This window comes from Cuculus canorus, chromosome 2 (assembly GCF_017976375.1).
Source record: "Cuculus canorus isolate bCucCan1 chromosome 2, bCucCan1.pri, whole genome shotgun sequence".
Lineage (NCBI taxonomy): Eukaryota > Metazoa > Chordata > Aves > Cuculiformes > Cuculidae > Cuculus > Cuculus canorus.
Window position 1 is genome coordinate 15060574 of NC_071402.1, and position 21161 is coordinate 15081734.

The following is a 21161-nucleotide window of genomic DNA, read 5'->3' on the forward strand; positions in this document are numbered from 1 at the left end:
TCTATTGACTTCTCATATCCTGTGTTAGACATCAGTAAAAGGAGATATCTCCACATACTGTCTCAAATGTGTCTACATAGTTATGGTTTAAGACTTAAATAGTTATCATGAGACTTAAGAAAGCTGAGCACCCAGCTGTAAGATTTCAGGAAGAGTTGTTAGGTCCTCAGTAAATCGGTGCATTCTCTTGTTACTAAAATAAAGATTTAGAAATGTTGAATTTTGACCCTAATATTTGAAAATTTCATGTCTTCAGCCATCCATTTCTTCAATCCAGAAAATGAAGATCGAGAATGTGACATATATGGCAAAGGGTATTCCATGCAGGTTAGGGACAACAAAATTTTCCCTTACTGGATTGTATAGGCCAACGTCCAGGTAAGAGCTGAAAGTGCCATTGTAGTATTTTCTTCAGTAAATGGAAAATGTGTTATTTTGATACTGAGATTGAATGCAATGCAACAGCTGCAAGAAATTTCTGTGCACTCTGAGGATAATAAAACATATGCTATCCAATTAAAACAGGTTTTAACCCTTTCAGCACTCATCTTTAATTTCTTACATCAGAGAGCTGTCTTAAGGGATTAATTAAAATCTAACTACATTCTGGTAAAAGATATCTTTTCCCACCCTGATCTTAAATGTACCACTTGAGGTTTAACTGTCCTGGCTTATAACCAAACAGACCCTCCACTCTGTCCACTGTTTTCCTACATGCTCTGCAAGCTTCCTCCCACGTTCTCTCCCCTCCCATTTTTCCACTTGCCAAGCTGATTACATTTTACTCCCCATTCCAGTTTCCACAATCCCCAAAGTCATTCAATTCTGCCTAGTTGCCTCTCTCCCTTCCTCCCTGATCCTCAACCTCACTGTTGGTCAGAAGGGTGAACAACCAGCAGCAGGGGGTGAATGGTGTAAACTATGGATTATGAAAACTTTCTAGCTTCAAAGCCCAACCTTTTACGTCCAGTGTGGAGATACCATGTTCTCACTGTTTTCACACTGATATATTAAACCACATAGCAAATGGGAGAAAAATACTGCACAGAGAGGAGCAGGAACTGCATCATAATCGTGACCTTACCTGTTTTAGTATTTCCTCCTTTGTAGGCTATTTGCTGAATAGCTTCAAGAAGAGTCTCTTTCGTTTTGTATGCATTCAATTTAAATTCTGTTCTGGCATCATCACTGAACTGAATCATTGCCACCTGTGCACAGAGAAGATATGTTCATTACTAAAGCACCACCTGAGTGTATACGCAAAAATAAGTAAATAAGCACACTTAAACCAAGGATTTATCTTGTAACTTTACTTAATCTTTACACTGAAGCCAGACTTTTTTCCTCTTTAAGAAGCTTTCACTAAGTAAAGTTCATTTTACTCTCTGCACTCTTGGCAACCACCTAACACTTTGTGTTTTCCTTTTGCAGCAAACAGGATGAGAAAACTAATACTCACTTTGGCAAACGCACTCTCAGTAGAGCCCAAAGCAAAATTCTAGTTACAGCTGCTCACACGTGTACAGTTACTCACACACAGAACTGCAGACCTTATTCAGTCTCCGTGAATGGATAACAGAAGTAAATTAGGGAGCAACACTAAAGAAAGTGACAGAAATATGCAGGAACATATTCTGAAATATTGCCACTCCTAAATACGATGCTACATTAAATCAGACTCTTTATTTCAGTTCCATACACTAATCCCCTACAACTTAGCCAACTCAGAGTAAACTTCATATTCTGTAAGTGGAATCCTGATTTGAAAGGAGCTATTCATATGGTTACGCTTGGTGCATAAGTTTCTGGAGCACCACGGACTATGTTTGGGGAAAACAGATGTATAGCAATAAAAAGTAAAACTTGAGCATTCTTCAGTGTTTGAACAAGGTGAAAATCATTTTCAATGCCATCACAAAATGCATACAGGTAACACTTAAACCAGTACCATAATTCCAATAATATTTTCTGGAGCAGATTCAAACCTCTGCCTAAACAAATGCATAAATAGAACAATCATTGTAAATACTACATTCTATTTCAAGCATGTAAATTCTGTAGAGCAGGAGTTTTTAAACAAACTTACTTTTAATTTTCCTTATCAATACTACTTCTAGCTTATCTAGAAATAAACACTACAGTGAGTACCAATACCCAAACCATTAACACAACTATCACATTAGAATGATTTAGAGGAGACTGAAATGGTACTTATCCTTCATGCTAGCAAACTTCATATCATGAATTTCAGCATATGGTGTGTATAAAAGAAGATATTAAAAAAAATGCTGTCCTAAAGCAGTTTGTGTTTTCAAAAGAACCATGAAATTATGTCAACGAGTTTTTGATTCATTTCACTTCTGGTGCTAGTCTAAAATACATGTTATGTCCATGTGCCCTTTATCTCTCTGTATGTTGTTTACCTGCGTTCCATCAGGACCAATCTTATTCAAAGCTCCAACGGTGCTATAGAGAAAGCTAATTATTTTATTGAAATTGTCATCTCCGATACTCCATGATCCATCCACCAGGAATGCTAGGTCAGCTTTGGCTGCTTTGCACACTAAGAAAGAAAAGCAATTACTTTATAATTAGAACAATGCCTCAACTCTTCATGATATTTCATAAATCACTTAAGAAAATGCAACTGTCACGAAAAGCCCTTGCTTATTGTTAGTTAATAATATTTTACACAACAGTTGTATTGGCACTGACTTCAGTGCAGGTGTAGAACCAGATGAGCTCTGCAAGGGGTGAATGGTCTGCATTGACAGATCCTGTCACAGAACACACTTCAAGACCATCATAGTTCCTTAAAATCTGGCTAACCATTTTTGTTCTTATTTAGGTTGTTAAGTAAAGTCACACAAGAACTTATACAATCCCTGACTCCTAGCATGACACAGTAAATATTAACTGGGGATATTCCTGATGGGAAAGTAGTCCATTTAAAGAGTTACCCTAAGCTCTGCAGTGCCTAATGTTTTAATTGTGATATTTTGGAACAACACAAGTTTCCCCCATCTGATCTTACTCTAACATGTTCTTATGTAACATGGACTTCAGAGGTATATAAAAGCTCATTCAATTTGTTCACTCTTTCTTGGGAACTAGGGACATTCAATAACTTGCAGAATCCAAGTCTGTTGCTTGGTGTCAGAAACACACAGTCTCAAAGCAAAATTATGTTTTACAATGTATTTCAGCTTCAAGGAAAATGTTCATCTAACTCCAGAGAATGGGACAAGAAAATAAGAACCTGTATTTCTCGTTTACTGTTGATTGTTCCTTTGTTAAAAAAACACCAAACTTCTGCTGCTATGCAGTTCTAAAACACATATGCAATGTCTTTTTTCTGTACTTATGGATTCAATTCTCAATTACTATGTGTCAGTTTGGTCCACTGACTTCAAGTTGATGGATTTGACCCTCAGTCTCCAACAATAAATCTCCCTTCAGAGAAATATTTGTGAGACTATATACAAAACTACATGTTCAAATGATAAGTAGAAGGAAGCTTGCGCTTAAAAAGAAACTGGATATGGCCTACACTTTTCTCATTACCTTCAGTAGACATAATTTTAAAAATCATACTGCTTTAGAAGTTTAATTACTCTAGGATGTTTGCTCAGTTGCAAAATATGTATGGTTTAGGAGTTCTGAAAAAAAGAAAATCTCACACATATTAACATTCTTTTCTGTGAATTTCAATAATAAAATAATGATGTCAGATTTTTGGCTTATTAAATTAAATTATTAAATTATTTTGAAATCTGATCCCTACAAGTCTGAAAGAGTATCAGAAGAGGAGAAACACTGCATCAACACCTTAAAATTGTTATAAATCCATACACGCAGCACTTACCCTCTTTCGCAGGCGGGATTGTAGGCGGTGGAGGTGGTGTTGAAGGTGTTGTTGGCGGTTGAGTTGGAAATGGTACTACAGAATAAAGGAAAGGAATATTAAAAATGCTTAAAATCCTATATATTTTATCTATAATAAACAAATTTTTCTACTTATGTCCACATTTAAAATTTGTTATCTCTAACCCACTAGTTATGCAATTGGAAAGAAATGTAGGTGAGTAGGTGCATGTAATGTCCTTCTCTACTGACCACTTGAAAAAGGACAGTACTATTACAGAGCAATTAATGGCTACATTTCAGTGTGAATGATGCAATGATACAACTGAACTACTGCTGCAACTGCCCCTTTTGGGGTTTCCCCAGTGTAGTAGACCATGTGGCAGCCCTATTCTTCACCTAGTATCCATAATTATTTTCGTAAAAGGTCAGTGTCCTTTTCCTGTCTGACCACAATCAGTCCCTCATCACAAAAATTACCTCTCTACCCACCCTGGAAGGAAGAAGATATTAGTCCTGCAATCCAATATAAAAAGGGACAGTCTAAAAGCAAGCCAGTGCCTGCCCTCAGAGCAGATCACAGCCTGCCCTGATCAAGTTTTCGGTAAGTTCAGTGAAAGATTTTGTTATGCTTCTGGCTAAAAGAGCATTTCTGGCCACAATTCTACAAGACTGTGGCTTTGTTGTCTGCAGCAACTTCTACTAAGGTTACTATATAGAGTTTCTGAAAACTATCTCATCCTTTTGAAAATAAGCTTTGGAATCAAAGACTCACAGAAACCTAGTTGAATACATGATCACTGATCGACAGCTTTTCTGAATGTAAGAGCTCATTTAAGTGCCTTTCAATACAGTCTTGGATCAATTCTCAGAGATAATGTGTCAACTTTCATAAGTGAACCTGAGGAAAAGCTTCTGCTTTCATTCAAAGGTGTTTTTTCTGGTTTTTTTAGATGCAATTAGCATAAGTCACAGGTGACAGACCATCATTCCTTCAAGTAAGACTATAAATATTATAATAAATAACAAGTAAGTTAGGTTTATAGACAATGGATAGAGCTACATAAAATAACTTCAGAAAAGGTACTATCTTTGGGAAAGATTAGTGCAAACAGGATTCATTACAAGCCTCACATCCACATCCATTATCACTCCCACTGCAACTGATGCAGGTTTTCCCATTGGTTTCAACAAAAGAAAGGGCCAAGACTCTGAAACACCTTAAAGAACCTTATGTCCAGTACCTCCATAGCCACAGACAGACCAGAACCAGACCATTTAGAAAAGCCCACAACTGCAGTAAACGACTTGACAGGCTGATCTCTAAGCCCAAGAGATGTACAAGTCACTCTGAAAAGTGTTTTCTTCTGAGATCATACAAACCATATTTCACAAATTGACATGTAGGCCAGGATGTGTTCTTACTTTTGTGTCCTAACTCCCTGAACTGCAGGGCACAGAAAATGCATTCCTCCAAAAAGCAGGCAAAGCTTGGCTTGTTCTTTGCTGCTCTGAGAATAAGCCCTGGACAAGTGGAGTCATGCACTGCAAGTTTTTCCATAAGTGTGGGAGGGTTCACTTGAAGAGGAAAAATTATAAACCGCATGAAGCCTGAGAGAAGGGCAAGAGCATTGTCGTGTGTAGTGATGTAGTATGAGAAGAAGGGAATCATCAAGGTTGAAGATTGGCTCAAAGAAAGATAATGTTAAAATATTCACTCTGCTCATCCTGTATTTTGAACTCATGAGAGTGGGATCTTGCCTTCATAAACAGATGTGAGGGGTTTTTTTTTCCTGTCTTGTGTTCTTGATAATAATAATACTAACATGGTTGTTTTATTTGCTTGTAATACATAAACAGATTGGTTATCAAGGTCCCATTTAACTGTAAATTACTCAAGACTGGTGAAATTTTACTAAATAACAAGAGCTGCCAGACAAATTTTTCTGTTTCTTTTTTTTTTTTTCTGGGTTATTTTTGTTATTGGTTTTGGTTTGTTGGATTTTTTGGGGTTTTTTGGGGTTTTTTTTGACAGTTTCAGAATATCCCCTACTGGGACATTTTATGAAGGAAGTTAAACCATCCTCCCCATTTTGTTCTCATTAAGAAGTCCAATACAGTTGGCGAATACGACTTCAAGTAGTACACAGCAGTGAGATAAGAAATCTGCACCTCTGTGGAGGAGTTACAATGTAGCTGAAAAATTAAAATCTCAGCTAAAGCAAACTGCACAGATTAGCACATTTGTGGGCAAAGGACAAAATACAAGAAGGAATCACTGCCAGCTGACCGCTGATCTATTTTACTTACATGTTGTCTCCATGATGCTTACAGGAGAGCCCTCTATCTCCTGAAGCTGCGTGTGAACACTGATTTTATACTGAGTTCCAGGCATCAGCTCAAAGAAACAATGTCTAGGTGTTCCTCCACCAAGATTTACTTCTTGCTTTTTCCCATCTGGAATTATAAAAGAAACCATTAAAACATTTCTTTACTGTTTTATTGAATAATGTAATTTATGTCTGAAATAAGAAGGGCACATGACAGTGGATGAAGAGCAAGCGGTTAACATAAATTTGTATACTGTGTGCCCCCCTCATTTCTGGAAATTCACCTCTGTGAGGAGGTCTCTAACATTTCATCCTTCATATTAAGTTGGAGCTGAGGAATGTGTCAGACATCTGCAGGAAAAGAAATGAATTTCACCCCATGCACTGAAGTTAATAAAAATCGCTAATTGTCATCAATGGGTTTTGGATGTAATTATCAGAGTCTAATGAGGAATTGTTGCAATATGTAATTCTACAGCATCCTTTGTCTGTGCCTCTTGTTCTCAGAGTCAGGAATGTGCTTAGTAACCTTGACAGAGACTGAACTAGATATTTTATTCTAGCTTCCACTAGTAGTCACTTAAGAGGTTGGTTAAGGAATAGTATTTACAGGGTTCCAAAATTAATTCTGCTAAATTATGAATTGGAAATATGTTAACAATGGAAAAAGTCTGAGTACTGGAAATAGCATAAGGCATATTTCAATAATAAGAAGAAAATCTTCAGCACAATTCATAATACATAGCAGAAAGAAGTGAAATACAAGTAACCGATCTCACATTTTATAGAGTATATATAAAAAAATGGCAGCCAGTGATTCCCTGCCAAGGAAAAACCAATCAATACTTTTCAGGAGGTGTTACATTTGTACAAAAATAATCCATCACTGCCTGAATGAGAGACACACCCAATCTGACAATCAAAGCTCCTTGTGACAGACATTAGTAAGAAGCAATTGTTCACACTTCAGCTTGTTCTGCTGATATTTAGGCTCTTTTGGCTCAGTTAAAATAGTTCTGTCGGTTCTATATGTGGAAAGGAGAACATTGGCTAACTCCCAGATGAGAAGTAAAATCGTGCTATCTTGTGTCAGCCGAGGATCCTAATCCTACACAGAGCTATCACTGATGGCTTATTTACAATTTCAGATTAATTCAGTTCATCCTTTATGCATCTTCTGTACCTCACACCAGTGAAAAACTTAGGTAGTCACTAGATAAAATTCCCATTAAAAGCACAAGTTATCAACATGTATTTGATGCACAGGAATGCTATTTCGACTCCTGAAATTTCAGTGGGTACACAACTCTTTCTGTCCATCATTTCCAGAAGTTCAGGTACCAGTCTACATATGACTTCTTAACTTATGCGGTTCAGTTCTTGGGGTCAGGCTGTAGCTGCATCTTGAGTGATTTAGTAACTTACCCACAAGTGATTCTATAACTACTCTGTATGCAGTAGCATGTCTGTGAAGTTGCCACTGAGCACAGAGGCTAGTCATGCGGACCTGATAAGAATCCAAATTTGTCACACCCAGGTACACTGAAAATCAAGTACAAAAAGATTAATTTTACTCCTCTAGTAAGATATATAAGAAAAAATTGCAAAATAATTATAATGAAACACTTGTACCAATTCATTTTTTACAAATAATTTCCAAAGCTGTCTAAAAAAATAACATCAAGAAAATCCAAATCAGAAAGAAATAAAAATAGTGAATATTTGGGCAAGAAGTTTAGAACTTAAGTCAACTTACTTAAGAAAAATCATGAATATGGTTAAAAACTCAGTTACAACAAATAAGTGTAAAAATATAACTGTAACACTAATAGTTCTGTCAAAATCTAATTTAAAACTGAGCTTTATAGATATAAAGACTAGATCAGATTGTATATGGGGAGCTAGAAAATATATGACTAAATACACTTACCATTAAGGAGATTTATATTTACTACTAGGCAAACAAGTTTGGCTGATAAATAATAGCATCTGCTGTATGACTCCTGCCATGCTAACATCCAGTAGATTATAATAAAACCTAAGACAGTCTTGCAAAAAAAATAGACTTTCATTTCAGGAAAACAATTTGCACACAACTGAGGAAAGTCTTCCATGTGAAAAGTTATTCACAGAGCTACACAAGAGCCATAGATATAGCAAAAAAATAGCCTTAGAGATCTGAACAGAATGAAATCATTCTTACAGGTTTTGGCTATGCCTGTTAGGGCATCGCTGAAGCCTGTTGAGTACGAGGCAAATACTTTAACGCTGTACTCTGTTCCACTCAAGAGATTTAGAACGAGAATGGTATTAATATCATCCCCTACAAAGGTCTCCAATGCAGGACCAGGAACTGCAAAAAATAAGATAAATGAAAGAATCATTCACTCATCCGTTGAATTAGCAGGTAGTTAAAACAAATACTAAGACACATACAAAACTACGTGTGTTCCTAAAGTTAATGCTAATTTTTTTTTCCTTTTTTTTACTATACACAAAACTAAAGACACTCTGCTCAGTCCTTGCATGGATAGAAGCCATAACACACTTGGGGAATTCAGCAGTGGGATTCATTAGGGCAGAGCTGGACAGTGGCATCTTTTAAAACTCTTTTGTTCTGCTTCAGTGACTTACAACTGCCCTAAATAGGCAGCCAAATATCTCCTCAGTCCGATGGCATGCCAAGACCAACAGAGGGGACAACAGATGCCAGCCAGCAATAGAGTCCCTAAGGGGTTCTTATACAACAGCATCTTTTAACACTGTGCAAAAATTATAATGAAAATAAAAAAGACTAAAACTTTCCCAAATCTGAACTGAATCCTTTATCACCTCTCTTAGTTTTTCTGGGTGCACTTCAGAAACCAGGCAATGGTACTGCCTTTGGATGGTATTTTCATCCCTTAGTGGTCACACGTTTGTGTTTCACACTCAGAGGACTATGTTTTTCCAAAGAAATTCGAAGATGCTTGCGTCCCTTGCCTCGCTGCAATGTGCAGATGAGCAAAGGAGGCAGCACAGATGAAATGGGCAGTGCATAAAATGGCAAGTATTTGGGAGGTGTCGAGGAAAATGAAACTTTGCACAGTGAGGGGAAAGAAGTTCAAGGATATGGCAACACAGAAGACAGGAACAGGAAGAGAGCAAAGGTAGTTTCTGAAATAGTCACAGTAAAATGAAATAAAAGCACAGGCTGAAAGGGTGGGTTTGATCAGCCTTAAGATGGTCTATGAGGAATCTCACTGCTGCCTACATCTTCCTAAAGGGAGGGGGTAGAGATGATGGAGGCAGAGTCGTTTATGAGGCAAACGGGAAGATGATAAGAGAAAATAGGCAAAATTTGCAACATGGGAAATTTTGATTAGATATTAGGATAAATAGTTTCACTGTGAATCTAGTAAAAATCTGGAACAGATGCCTAGAGAATTTTTGAAATCTCCATCCTCAGAGTTACTACAAACTCAACTGGACATGATCCAGCAAAACCTGTTCCAAAGTGGCCCTGTTTTGACCAGGGTGTTACACCAGAGGATCTCCAGAGATCACTTCCAATCTGCATCATTCCGTGACTCATACTCATAATCCAAAACATCTAAGTTAACAGTGCTTTTCAAGGCTGTAATTGTGATTGCTAGATTTAAGAACAAAATTCAGCAAAAAATGATGTCAAGACATTGCACAGTCAAAAACAAATGACCAAGAAAAAAAAAAACCTTTAAAAACTCACTGTTGATAGGCTTGTAGACAATTCTGTAACCCATTGTGGGTGATGGCGGGGCATCCCAACTGATGCGTAATCTATTGTACCATTCATCTGAGACACGTAAATTTCTAGGAGCAGACAGGGGTACTAAAAGGAAATCAAACTTATCTTTTAATATTTATCTCATGCAAGCACATGCATAAAACTCAGGACATACACAGGAAAATGTGCTTAGGGACATGGTTTAAGGGAGTGTTAGGAATGGTTGGACTCGATGATCCAGTGGATCCTTTCCAACCTGGTGATTCTATGATTCTGATTCTATGAAAATAGTGTGATACCCAGTACTCTCAGATTTACAGGTAAAACTCCCAGAATGAAAGACTTTAATCAAATTCATCCATCATCAGTGGATTAATGTCGATATACTTAAGAAAGTTATACCAAGTTATACCAAGGATTATTTAGAAACTTTGTTCAACAAAAAAATGAATTTCCAAAGTAATTCCCACCTTTGTCCCTAGATTTTTTTATAAATGGAAGACAATTTAGAGACGATTATCTTCTATTTACATAATTTGTTTCAATTCCAGGGCGCTGAAATTCTTAATGTATAAATCATGCTCTTGTGAATACAAGGCTTTCAAATGGAATCAAAGGAATTATTTACAGGTTATTTAAGTGTCTGCACAAATAGCACTGCAATTTAGGCAAAATTTATGTAAATTAGGAGAATAATTCAATAAAATTATACTACAATGACTAGCAGTGCACAAAGATGATTTTTTTTAACAACATACAGTAGAGAAGGAACTTAAGCTACAGCTGAGTAACCTTTTGGTACTTGATCAGAACTCTAGAGATAATGCAATCACTTTTATAAAAATTCAGTAGCATTTCTAATGACCTTTAGGAAGCAATGATCTCACACAAAAGAAAATTTAACAGTACAGTCATTGTTTTGATACTGTCCTAGCAGCCATTGTTTACTTTATTTTGTGCATTAGTTGGCTCATCCTTGGTGGGCAATCTATCAAAATCTCACCAGCTTTATTACTCAACAAGTTGCTGCAAACTCATGGTATTTGAATATAAAACACAATTTGTAAATTAGAAGCAATCTATTTTTTATAAAATAATAAACTGAGATTAATATAAAGCTCAAGTCACACAAGTCATGCAAAATAAGGCCACGTTTATACTAAACTGTATTACTACAGCCAAGGAAAAAAGGTCAAAAAAGTAAGCCTTTTTTCATGCATATCCTGGTCAAAGACAACAGAAAGATTTGTACTTACAAGTTTTGCCAGGAGCTGAGACACTGACTCCTTCCCCATCAGAATAGATGGGAGTGATAGTAACTTTGTATTCTGTATCAGACAGCAGAGGCTGAAGCAGAAGCGTGTTTTGTCTCCCAGGCACCATTACCTGGATGGTCAGAAAAACAGAAATCATCAAGTCATTTGCGTAGGGCCAAAACCTTTTTATGTCTTACATGATTTCTGACACCAAGTTCCACTAGTATTGTTGAACAGCTCGTCTTTTTAAATATTTCTGATGCTCTATGGTAAAATAAAATAATTAAATTATCCACCCTTTTAACAGATCTACTTGTTACAGCTGAGTAAAATAAAAGAGAATAAGCCTATGAGATAACTTGGTTTTATATTAGACCTGTGAGCCACTACAGCTCCACAAGCCACTGGTACTATATGTATGGCTAGTGCTTAAATGAATTTACTGTACAGACAAAATAAATCCTCTTATTATATTTTTTCTTGACATGAATATGATTTTCCAAAGTTATGCCCATTAACAAAGGTTGACTGTCATGTTCTTTGAGGACAAAAAAATCCTCTTTCCCCAGGAGGAAGGAAAATGAATTCAAGAGATCTGGAAGCATGAGCTGAGCGAGTAGGAATAACACATTTATCCCATTTGCATCTAGTCTGGGGACAATGAAATGCATGTTGTTGCTTAGGAGAGGAAGTACATCCCACAAATAGCAGGAGATCCCAAACTGCCATGAAACACAAAAGATCTAACCAGCAAAAATCTAACCAGGAAACTCAGTAGCAGCAGAAAAGCTGTAGAAATCCCTCCAGGGTGTTTTGAGTGTGGTAGAGCAAATGTTTCAAACTGCTAAATTAAGCATTGCTTCATTTAATGAAGTACAAGGTTTCCCCACAAGCAGCTATTTCTGAAGAAAGCAGCTATTTCTGAAACTCTTCAATAGATGACTATAGTTTAGGCAGAGCCACAAAAAAAACAGTAACACAATAGTGGTGGGGGAGGTCCCCATGTAAAGCCTTGTAATCTTTCACTTTATTGGTAAAATTTTAATCTCTGAGAGCCTCCAAAGCCTGAATAGAAGCTACCTAGCACGTGGAGTGGACATGGCAAAAAAAAGAGAAGCCAATCCAATGTTTTCTGCACAAAGCCTGTGCTCTGAAGTGACGTTGTTGGGAGCAATACTCTCAAGGTCCAACCTCATATTTTGGACTCTCCCTAGCCCGTGTCCATTGTTTGAATCTATCACCTCACCCTGCAACCGCAGATATTTGGTAAGAAGCTGAGAGACTTATAATCCCATTAAACTCAAAGGGAAAGAGCAGAAATTGAGTCTAAAAATGTTTTGTTGTTTCAGTGAAGATTGATGCATACAATGATGGAAGAGCAAAATTTTCTGAAGCATACACTCAGAGAAGAAAGCTCTCACCAATTTTAATGCTCCAGGACACATTTAAACTACTTCTAATCTTGGCAAGTGATGCACAGAAGGAAATTAATCTAGTACAACCTAGTGTTGAGATGCATCATAAAAACAATTCATTGATCGAAACTGGGCAAAACCATCTATTGACACGTGAAAGACTCATGCTAAACTCTTCCATACGTATACCCAAAGCACATAAACCAAATTTCTGAAAAAAGAACCACCAAATTTTTTGCGTTTTCAGGGGAAGGAATGCAAGCATTGAGAGCTCTCTTTTCCACATGTGCACATCAGAGATCTTCTACAGAGCAATATAGCTTTCAGCAATGAGTAACATTCTTGGCTTTAAGGAAGAAAAAAAATGTGCTCCTTCCAGTACATACAGCATACACAAGAACATACATGCAATATGGGGCTTGACCCTTCGGTATTGAAAAGCATTCCATTACATTTTCTATTCACTGGCTTTCAGCCAATTGCATCAAGAATTAAAAATCTTATTAATATTTTTATGGAAAGGGAGGAGTAACTGAAATTTATATCACTGAGACCAGAGCCAAGAGATTTAAGCATCCACCACGGAATTGTCACGCTATAGCGTATTTAAGCCCAAATTCCACAAAACTTTTGGGTTCTGCTTCAGAAACGACCTTAAACATGCAAACGATCCCCTAAAAACTGAACGTCTGTATTGTTTTACTCACATCTCTGTTTCACCTTTCAGATTCTTGAAGCAACATGATAAAATACATTCATTCTGTTTAAAATGTGCTTGAATTTTTGCCTTCTGACTTATTTTGCTAAGAAAATAACCTCGAAGTATGCAATTTAATCTCATATATGGATCTACATAGAGATATCTCAAAATTTTATAACATCTTTTGTGGAAACCAAGTACTGCAATATTAAGATTTCCTTGATTGTTAAAAAAAAAAAAAGTCATGTGCTCTCCCAGAATTATGAAATTATCTCAAAAATTGTGAAATTTTAAAATAATACAAATAGGGCTCCTTTTTTTTTATTATTATTTGCCATATGAAGAAAAGAGTACATACAGTTCTTTCAAATATTTTCCAAAATCTTAATCACCAGAAGCTTTTTTTGTGTGAGACAATTTTAATTTTGATCATCACATGGTATTAGAAAAAGAACAAATATTCTTAGGCACTTAGATTGAAAAGTGCTGTCCTTATTTTGACATGTTCGGGTTGCCAATCAGTTTGAAAATTCTGCATTTGAACTTTAATTACATTGTTTTAGGGTAAAATGAGACTTAGGGAAGGAGCAAAATTCTTGAAACAGAAAAAAAAAAATTACTTATGACCGTCCTGCACAAATATTTAAGACCTGTTAAAGCACATTCTCAGGATAGAAAATGGCCTAGGAATAAAAAGTTCCAAACCCCAAGAAAACCTAAGAAAAAAAACCCCAAAACTCAGGCGATTTTTAAAAATTCAGGAAAAGGGGGACAGCCAGTGTTGTAACGGTGACATCTGTGTGACTGAGTTTTGATCTTACTTTTGACTGCTGTTGCCTGCAGCACAGCAGGTTCTATACTACTAAACCTGGCTCTTTTATGCAGGAGTAACAGGAACCTCACATAAAGAGAGACCATGCCTTGGAAATTATTAAACAAATATTTTGAGCTTATGAAGCCATTCACAAAATCCATACAGACCATTCTTACCGCTTCCTCAGCACGGTCACCTTTCGCAGTGAGATAGGTCACTCGGAACTGCTGAACACTGTAATCTGCAATGTCCCATATCACCCTCAGACTAGAGGTTGTTTCATCATCTATAACCAGGTTTCTGATTCCTGTTCGAAAAACTAAAGCCAAAGATAATTTAATAGATATTGTCTCAACTTTACTTGTACATTTAAAATTGTGCTAATATTACCACATAGCTGCAATGTCTACTGAAGTCATGGTGAGGTAAGCGCATATAGGTCAATCATACTTTGGCTTAACGACAAAATGTTGACCATTTAATAAAATAATAGTTATACTATACTGCCATTAACATCTATTACCCCATATGCTTTGTTTATATTACTTGGCTTATGGAGCTTTAGAATAATCAAAACTCCACTCCAACTACAATGCTACAGAAGAGAAATAATCCAGAACTCTTGATCCTTAAAAGACAGTTTTCTAATTCCAAGGAAAGCAAACAGAAGCCTCAAAGACTAAACAAAATTCTGAAGAGCTTTCAAAGGAAGCTTGAAAGGGAAACAGAAAACAGAGCTGAATCATCCAAATTAGTCTCTGTATTCGTATGTAATATAACTGTTATCATTCGGAGTCCCTACACTGTGTTATAGGTCGGCTCCTCATCCACACATAGTAAATGGAAGCTGGCCATGTGCAGAAGGATAGTGTAGGAGCACCATAGTGTGCACCTTCCACCACCCTCCACCCTTGCCTAGGGTCTGCACCTCCACAAGATCTGCCATGGCAGTGAGCTGGCCGCATGGACCATCAGTAACTGAAGTTACCAGCTTCTCAGTGATATGAACACTGTGCCCAGATGTGGGTGTGCTTGTGGGGAGCCTTTGCTCTTCGCATTTAAACAGCATTTTAACTACTGAGCTTTATTCTTTTTACCTGCTGTGGTGGGCTTAGAAGCTGTGGTACTGGTAGTAGTCACTGTAGTGGGCATTGCGGTAGTCCTTGGAACTGAAAAACAATACTCAGCTCACTAACAATTCAACAAGACATGGAAGTCATGGCATTTACCTTGTATTCCAAACATTCATGACAATGAAACTATGTGCTTACACCTACAAGAATGCCACCTACTTCAGGCATTTCAACGACTACAAGGGAACTATTCATTTAGTTTACTTTAGGCGTATATATTTGCAGGATCAGAGTTTAGATCTACAGATAAGACGTAATTATAAACTGTACAGTTAAGTAAAGAGGCATATTGTTTCCCACATTTCTGGCTGAACTATGCATAATGACCTCCATTTTGACCACTTGTTAAGATTGTCATATTAATTAACTTGAAAGCTTTTTAAGGCTGCTTCACTTCTATCCAAGTGAAAAACAGAAAGTATGCTCAGTAATACTGGGCAATATCAGCAACATTTGATAAGTAAGGGCTTCTTGTCTTAACAGAAGGTTCCAAATGAAGACTGCAATTAAAATACTAAGAATCAAAATTTTTTTCTAATTTATACATGAAAAATACAATTGTTTACTTAACTAAGTCACTACTCATAAAAAAGAATGGGTAGAAAAATCTACATGGAATGTTGGGCCACTTCTTCAATCATAAACTACACTGCATGTGATTTTCAAGTTTTGTCTTTGTTACTTCCATATTAATGTCACAGGATGCCTGTGTAAGCTTTTTGCCTGGCTGTTTCAGCCAAAAGTGAATTCACTTCTAGTAAGTATAAATTACATAAATAAGGAAGAAAAGAGTATACTGTAAATGCCAAGCTTCTTAAATTAAAATCTTATATATTAAATTATTTACTTTGAAACATTTGACGCCCCCCCAAATCTACTGTATCTTCTCATAAGGAACCCTGTTCAAAGAGTAAATTTTGAAATGTAAATGGAAGGACATCTACCTAGATCCAAATGTTAATAACACATCTCAGACAGGGAGTCAAGCTATCATTTTGATTCAATGCTATCTACTACATAATATTAAACAAGAAAAGAAAAAAAACAGTCAGCAAAGCCCTGACGCTAAACCACACATTCTTCAATATTATAGCTACCCCAAGATGGACTCTATTTTAAATATAAGATATATGCATTAAATTTAAATCACTTAAGCATCTCAAAATTAAAATAAAGAGTTTGACTTACATGTAGCTCCAAGAACAGCAACAATTTCACTTTCACTATCATCGTCAAAAACTGCCAGCAATGAAACTTCATATTCTGTGTTGGGTAACAAACCCTCAATAACATGACTGTCTGCATCTCCATTTATGACAACCTAAATAATGCAGCAAGGTTAAAGAAAATCTGAATTGACTGAACTGAATAAAGGGAAATGGATTATCCTTTAAAATAAATGAAATATACACCCAAAGAATTTATTAGCTATGTTGAAATAAAAAGTATCACAGAGTACATCTGGAAAAAACGCTATTAAGAACACTTTAAAACTCTGTTAAGAATACTTAAAATGTATTTATTATTTTGTGGCTATCCTGATTGTCCTAATATGTAGTCTTATACTTTCACCAACATGTAACAGACTGACAAAGCTGACCATATGCATTTCGATTGAAAACCACTAAAATGCAAAACATTCATCAAAGAGAGCAATATAACAGGGTAGGTGAACTTCAATTCATATTTCTGTCATTCAAGCGCTGTTTTGACAAGCATATTCAGCATCTCCCTGGGCTTACAAAATGCTTTTCTACACCAGAATTATAATCCACATCAAGGTTCCGTACATCTGAATGTGACCTCAAAGAACATTTGCTGCAGACTTGGTGATTAGGGGAGGTGTGCTGATGAGAAGTCTGTGTATGGTGTGGTGTTTTAAATACTGATACAATGTTAACTGGAAAGAGAAGGTTTCACACCAGATTTTTGTATGTTTCATTTATTTTATTGGAAGGGATCTACAGACGGGAAGGATTTGGAGCTGAAGGGACTGTAAAGCACAGATCCCAAGTATCAATTCTGGTAAACTGGGCTGACTCGTTTTGGGAACACTTTTTAGGCTACACAGACAGGTACTACAATAAAACAAACTTTCTCTAGGATAACACTGGCAAGCTTTCAAAGGTGGCCACTGCATACACAAAGTCAAAGTAAGTCTTATAATGGAAATCAAACAATAGCATAAAATCTACTACTGTAGTTAACAGAAATAGTGAATCCTACTTTATCCTTTCATGTACCAAATGAGATTTTCTGAGTTGGTCTTGGGGAAGAGGGACTCATGAAACAATCACAGACCTTCTGAACTCAGATACAGAAAACAAAAGCAGAAACAAATTACTTGGGGCCATGTCTTCTACAGCTATGAAATAATGAATTAAGCACTCCACACAGCACAATTTCTGGCACAAACTTTTTCAGGAAAATTTCAGGAATGAACTTGAGTGAGTCTAGCTGTATTGTAAGCAGCTATAAGTAACACTTTCCAGTTCTGCAGAGCCTCTAGCCATGTGTCAAATCACTGTAAAATATCTATACACAGTTATTATCTTACACGTAACTTTGGCATACTTTCTGAAGTATAACTTCCATCAGCTTCCACTCCCTGCTAATTTAGCCCTGAGTGAAGACCACCGAAAGAAGAACACAATGTTCTGAATGTTCGAGTGGAGAGGACAAACAACAGAAGCAAGAATAAAAACAAGCACATCAGTATAACAGCATGCATTCCCTCCTGTAACCTAGAAATAAAAGGTCACTCTTAATTTTATTCTGGCTCTGTAGCAGTAGCACCCCACTAAACGTTCTGCACCCACCAGCAGTGGGGGCAAAGCAAGCCAAGAGGTGTGTAATTGTCACCACCATCCCCTGACCTTAGCTCAGCTTATTAGCAAGCTCTGTCTTGGGAGAAAGACAAAGGGAGTTCATGTCATTTCTCTGCATGACTGATCACTTAGCTGGGAAAGGAGCTTAAAGAGGCAACAGCCTGGAGGTATTGTGCTACCCTAGGCCTGACCCCATTGGAGAGGTCATGCAAGAACAAGAAGGCAGCTTGGGCATTTTTAACATCTCAACATACTAAAATATCAGAGTCTCCAGGAGTCCTTAGTGAATATAATGAACAAGTGGAACCTCAGCTGTTCAAATATTCCTTTATCTTCTATTCTCACATTCAAAAAACTCAGATATTATAAATCACACTGAAAAAAATGCACATGGCATTCACTACTTACTGGAACCTAAACAGTAATAGATCAATTCACCTACTACAGAAGAAAGTGCAAGGGGATCATCTGTGTTCTTTAACTCATCTGCCAACTCCTTCTTTTCCCTTCTCACTCCTGTAATTTCTTTCTTTCTTGCATGACTACACCTAAGTAGGTGAAAGAATCAGGCTAAGCTAAATTTATAAAAACAATGTCACATAACCTAAGCTGCAACAACTGCTTTCTGTTCTAATGGTGACAAAATGATGCATGAAACCTTGGGCCAGGAGGGAATTGTAATTGTCCCCATTGAGTTTTTTACCTAGATAAACAGTTTGTGGATGTGGCCTCTATTTGTGGTGCTGATGCAAAGATAAAAAGATATTTGAGTTATTAAAGATTAAGAAGTACAAAAGAAGGCAAAAGATTGAGTAAAGAAAGGAAGGGAAAGAGGAAGTGAGACAGACTATGTAGGATGAGAGTTTGGGAAAAGGAGAGACAATGTCTGTCTTTCTCTACTTGGAAAATGGGAATAAAACAGAAAACAAGAAAAGCTAAAGTGATGAAAAGTAATTTAAATACTCAGACTGATGAAAATGGCACTATGGAGAAGAGCACAAGGGTTTAGAGCAAAAATGAGGAGGGCAAAGAGAAAGATGTCCTCAAAAGATGTCTGCTTTCCTCATTTCCTCTTCAAAAAGAAAAGAGAATATTGGTTTGAATATTGGTAAGAAAGCATTGCAATGGGGCAGATTTTTCTTGAAGTCAATTGACCATATTTAGTTGGCATATGTGTCCTCAGAATGGAATCTTCAGTTCCATTTCACACCCTCAAAAATTAAGACAACTCACCTCTTCAGAGTCCCCGCCATCCAAAGGGATCCATGCCAATCTGTAAAAAGCTATATCTGAGGAGGTAGGCTTCCAGCTGACTCTAAAGCTATCTGTTGATGCTTCATCAATTTCCAAATGCTGAGGAGCTGGAACTTTTTCTGCAAAGGATCATACAAAAGAAAATTGAAAGTAAATTATTCTGAACTTGCATAAACGACAACATCAAGCATGTTCCATTTTACTTGCAGTTTGTTACAAAGAGTATACCATGGGAGGTAGATGGCAAAGGCACTACAGATTCTTTGCACACTTATTTGTACTTAGGAAAGCATTTTTTGTATTTGGGGGAAGGGAACACACACATTTTTTGGGGAAAACATACTCTTTATCTACTCTAACTGAACAGGCCTCCTTGTCCTTTCTCCGCTGAAGAAGCTCCACGTAACCATCACTCCCCCTCCTTTGCTCAGAGCTCTATGCATCATGCTCTTTTCCTCCTCTTCAAAGCACAGTCCAAATCCCTGCCCTTTCAGAGACTCTATGTGCATTTCAGTTTCGATTTTCATGTAAGTATTAAACTTTTATTCCATACATGTACTCCTTCCTCTTCCATCTCATCCTTCTCTTTCCTCCCTCAAAGTCCTTCTCTTCCTACTGTTATGTTGGAAAGCATTAATAAGTGTCATCAGCTATTTGTTTAATGCAGAACCACAGTTCCAGAAACTATAGCTGTTCTAAATGGATCACAGGAGCCTTGAATGTCTTCTATTTTCTCCTTTTGGTGCCTCAGTTTCTCTGTATGTATATAAGGTTCTATTCTACCCTTTGTTAGATGGTTCACTGGTTAAATGCATGAATCAAACTTATCCCACTTCATCCATCAGACTGAATGATGCTTCAGAAAGCTGGGGAGATAAATGCTTTACAACCTAATTACAATAAAATATTCTTTAAAATGGCTGCATGTGGAAAGAAGCTAACCTCATCCACACGAAAGTTTTCATAATGTCAAGAGATTACTCCCATGAGTAAGGATGCAATTGGCCCTTTGATAAGGGAGCAAAAAAGCTGAAAACTCCAATGGAAATAACAGAAAGAATTCGATATATCTGAATTCAGAGCCATAGACACTTGCTGTTACTGGTCTTGCTTTCCAGTAAAGCAAGAGAATATAAAAATTCTTCTTGGAAAGCCTTCGAAAGACCAGTAATACTCACTTGTGGTAAAGCTGCCAGTAAGTGGTTCAGACTGTCCTTCTTTATACAGGGAGAAAATAGCAACAGTATACTCTGTAAGGGATGTCAGACTTTCTAAAGTATAGGTTGAAACAGGACCAACTTCCACCTAGAAAAAACATAATTTGCAATAGATATTGATCATACACTTTACATTATCAGTGTCTGAAATTCTGCTGGTTAACAATAGCAGAGATAGAATGTAGTGTAATTAGCAGGGAAATTCTGTGAAATTACATACAAGTATTAACTCAGGGCCATAAAATCTGACAAAATCAATTAACAGACAAACTACAGAAAAGGAAAAAGTTGCTTGTGACAATCTTGGGAAAAGGAGAATTCAGCCTGAGTAAGCTCAACTCACTAGCTAACGCTATCAGCTAACGATATCAGTGCTATCAGCACTGCGCAGGAACCTAGAATGAGAAGGAACTTTCTGAGCTATTGATTCCAGTCCCTTTTAATGGGTAATCATTGCATAAAGCATTATGTTTAACATTTATCAAGAGAAAAGATGACAGTTTCATTTGGTCTCTAGCCAGGCTGCAGTTAACATGACTTTGCCAGGGGTATAAAAATCAAAGCTGAATAAAACTCACAATTTATCAGTCCAAATATTCAGTGTC

The 21161-nt window shown here is 36.9% G+C and overlaps 1 protein-coding gene across 8 annotated transcripts in view; it reads right to left on the reverse strand.

Moving 5' to 3' along the window:
- Nucleotides 1–21161, reverse strand: part of COL14A1 (collagen type XIV alpha 1 chain) — a 116343-nt gene that overhangs the window by 45550 nt on the left and 49632 nt on the right. For 6 of the 8 annotated variants that reach the window (XR_008448685.1, XM_054059430.1, XM_054059427.1 and 3 more), the window contains 13 exons: nt 20518–20644; nt 19319–19458; nt 16446–16578; nt 15222–15293; nt 14292–14443; nt 11196–11325; nt 9922–10044; nt 8398–8547; nt 7620–7736; nt 6175–6321; nt 3866–3940; nt 2424–2563; nt 1085–1208 (listed from right to left, as the gene is read on the reverse strand). Coding sequence is in view for 7 of the 8 variants with exons in the window: in XM_054059430.1 (XP_053915405.1) it covers nt 1085–1208; nt 2424–2563; nt 3866–3940; nt 6175–6321; nt 7620–7736; nt 8398–8547; nt 9922–10044; nt 11196–11325; nt 14292–14443; nt 15222–15293; nt 16446–16578; nt 19319–19458; nt 20518–20644 (1630 nt within the window). In the remaining variant the exon portion in view is untranslated. The remainder of the gene's footprint in view (nt 1–1084; nt 1209–2423; nt 2564–3865; nt 3941–6174; nt 6322–7619; nt 7737–8397; nt 8548–9921; nt 10045–11195; nt 11326–14291; nt 14444–15221; nt 15294–16445; nt 16579–19318; nt 19459–20517; nt 20645–21161) is intronic. The other 2 variants (XM_054059428.1, XM_054059425.1) reach the window with 1 other exon arrangement.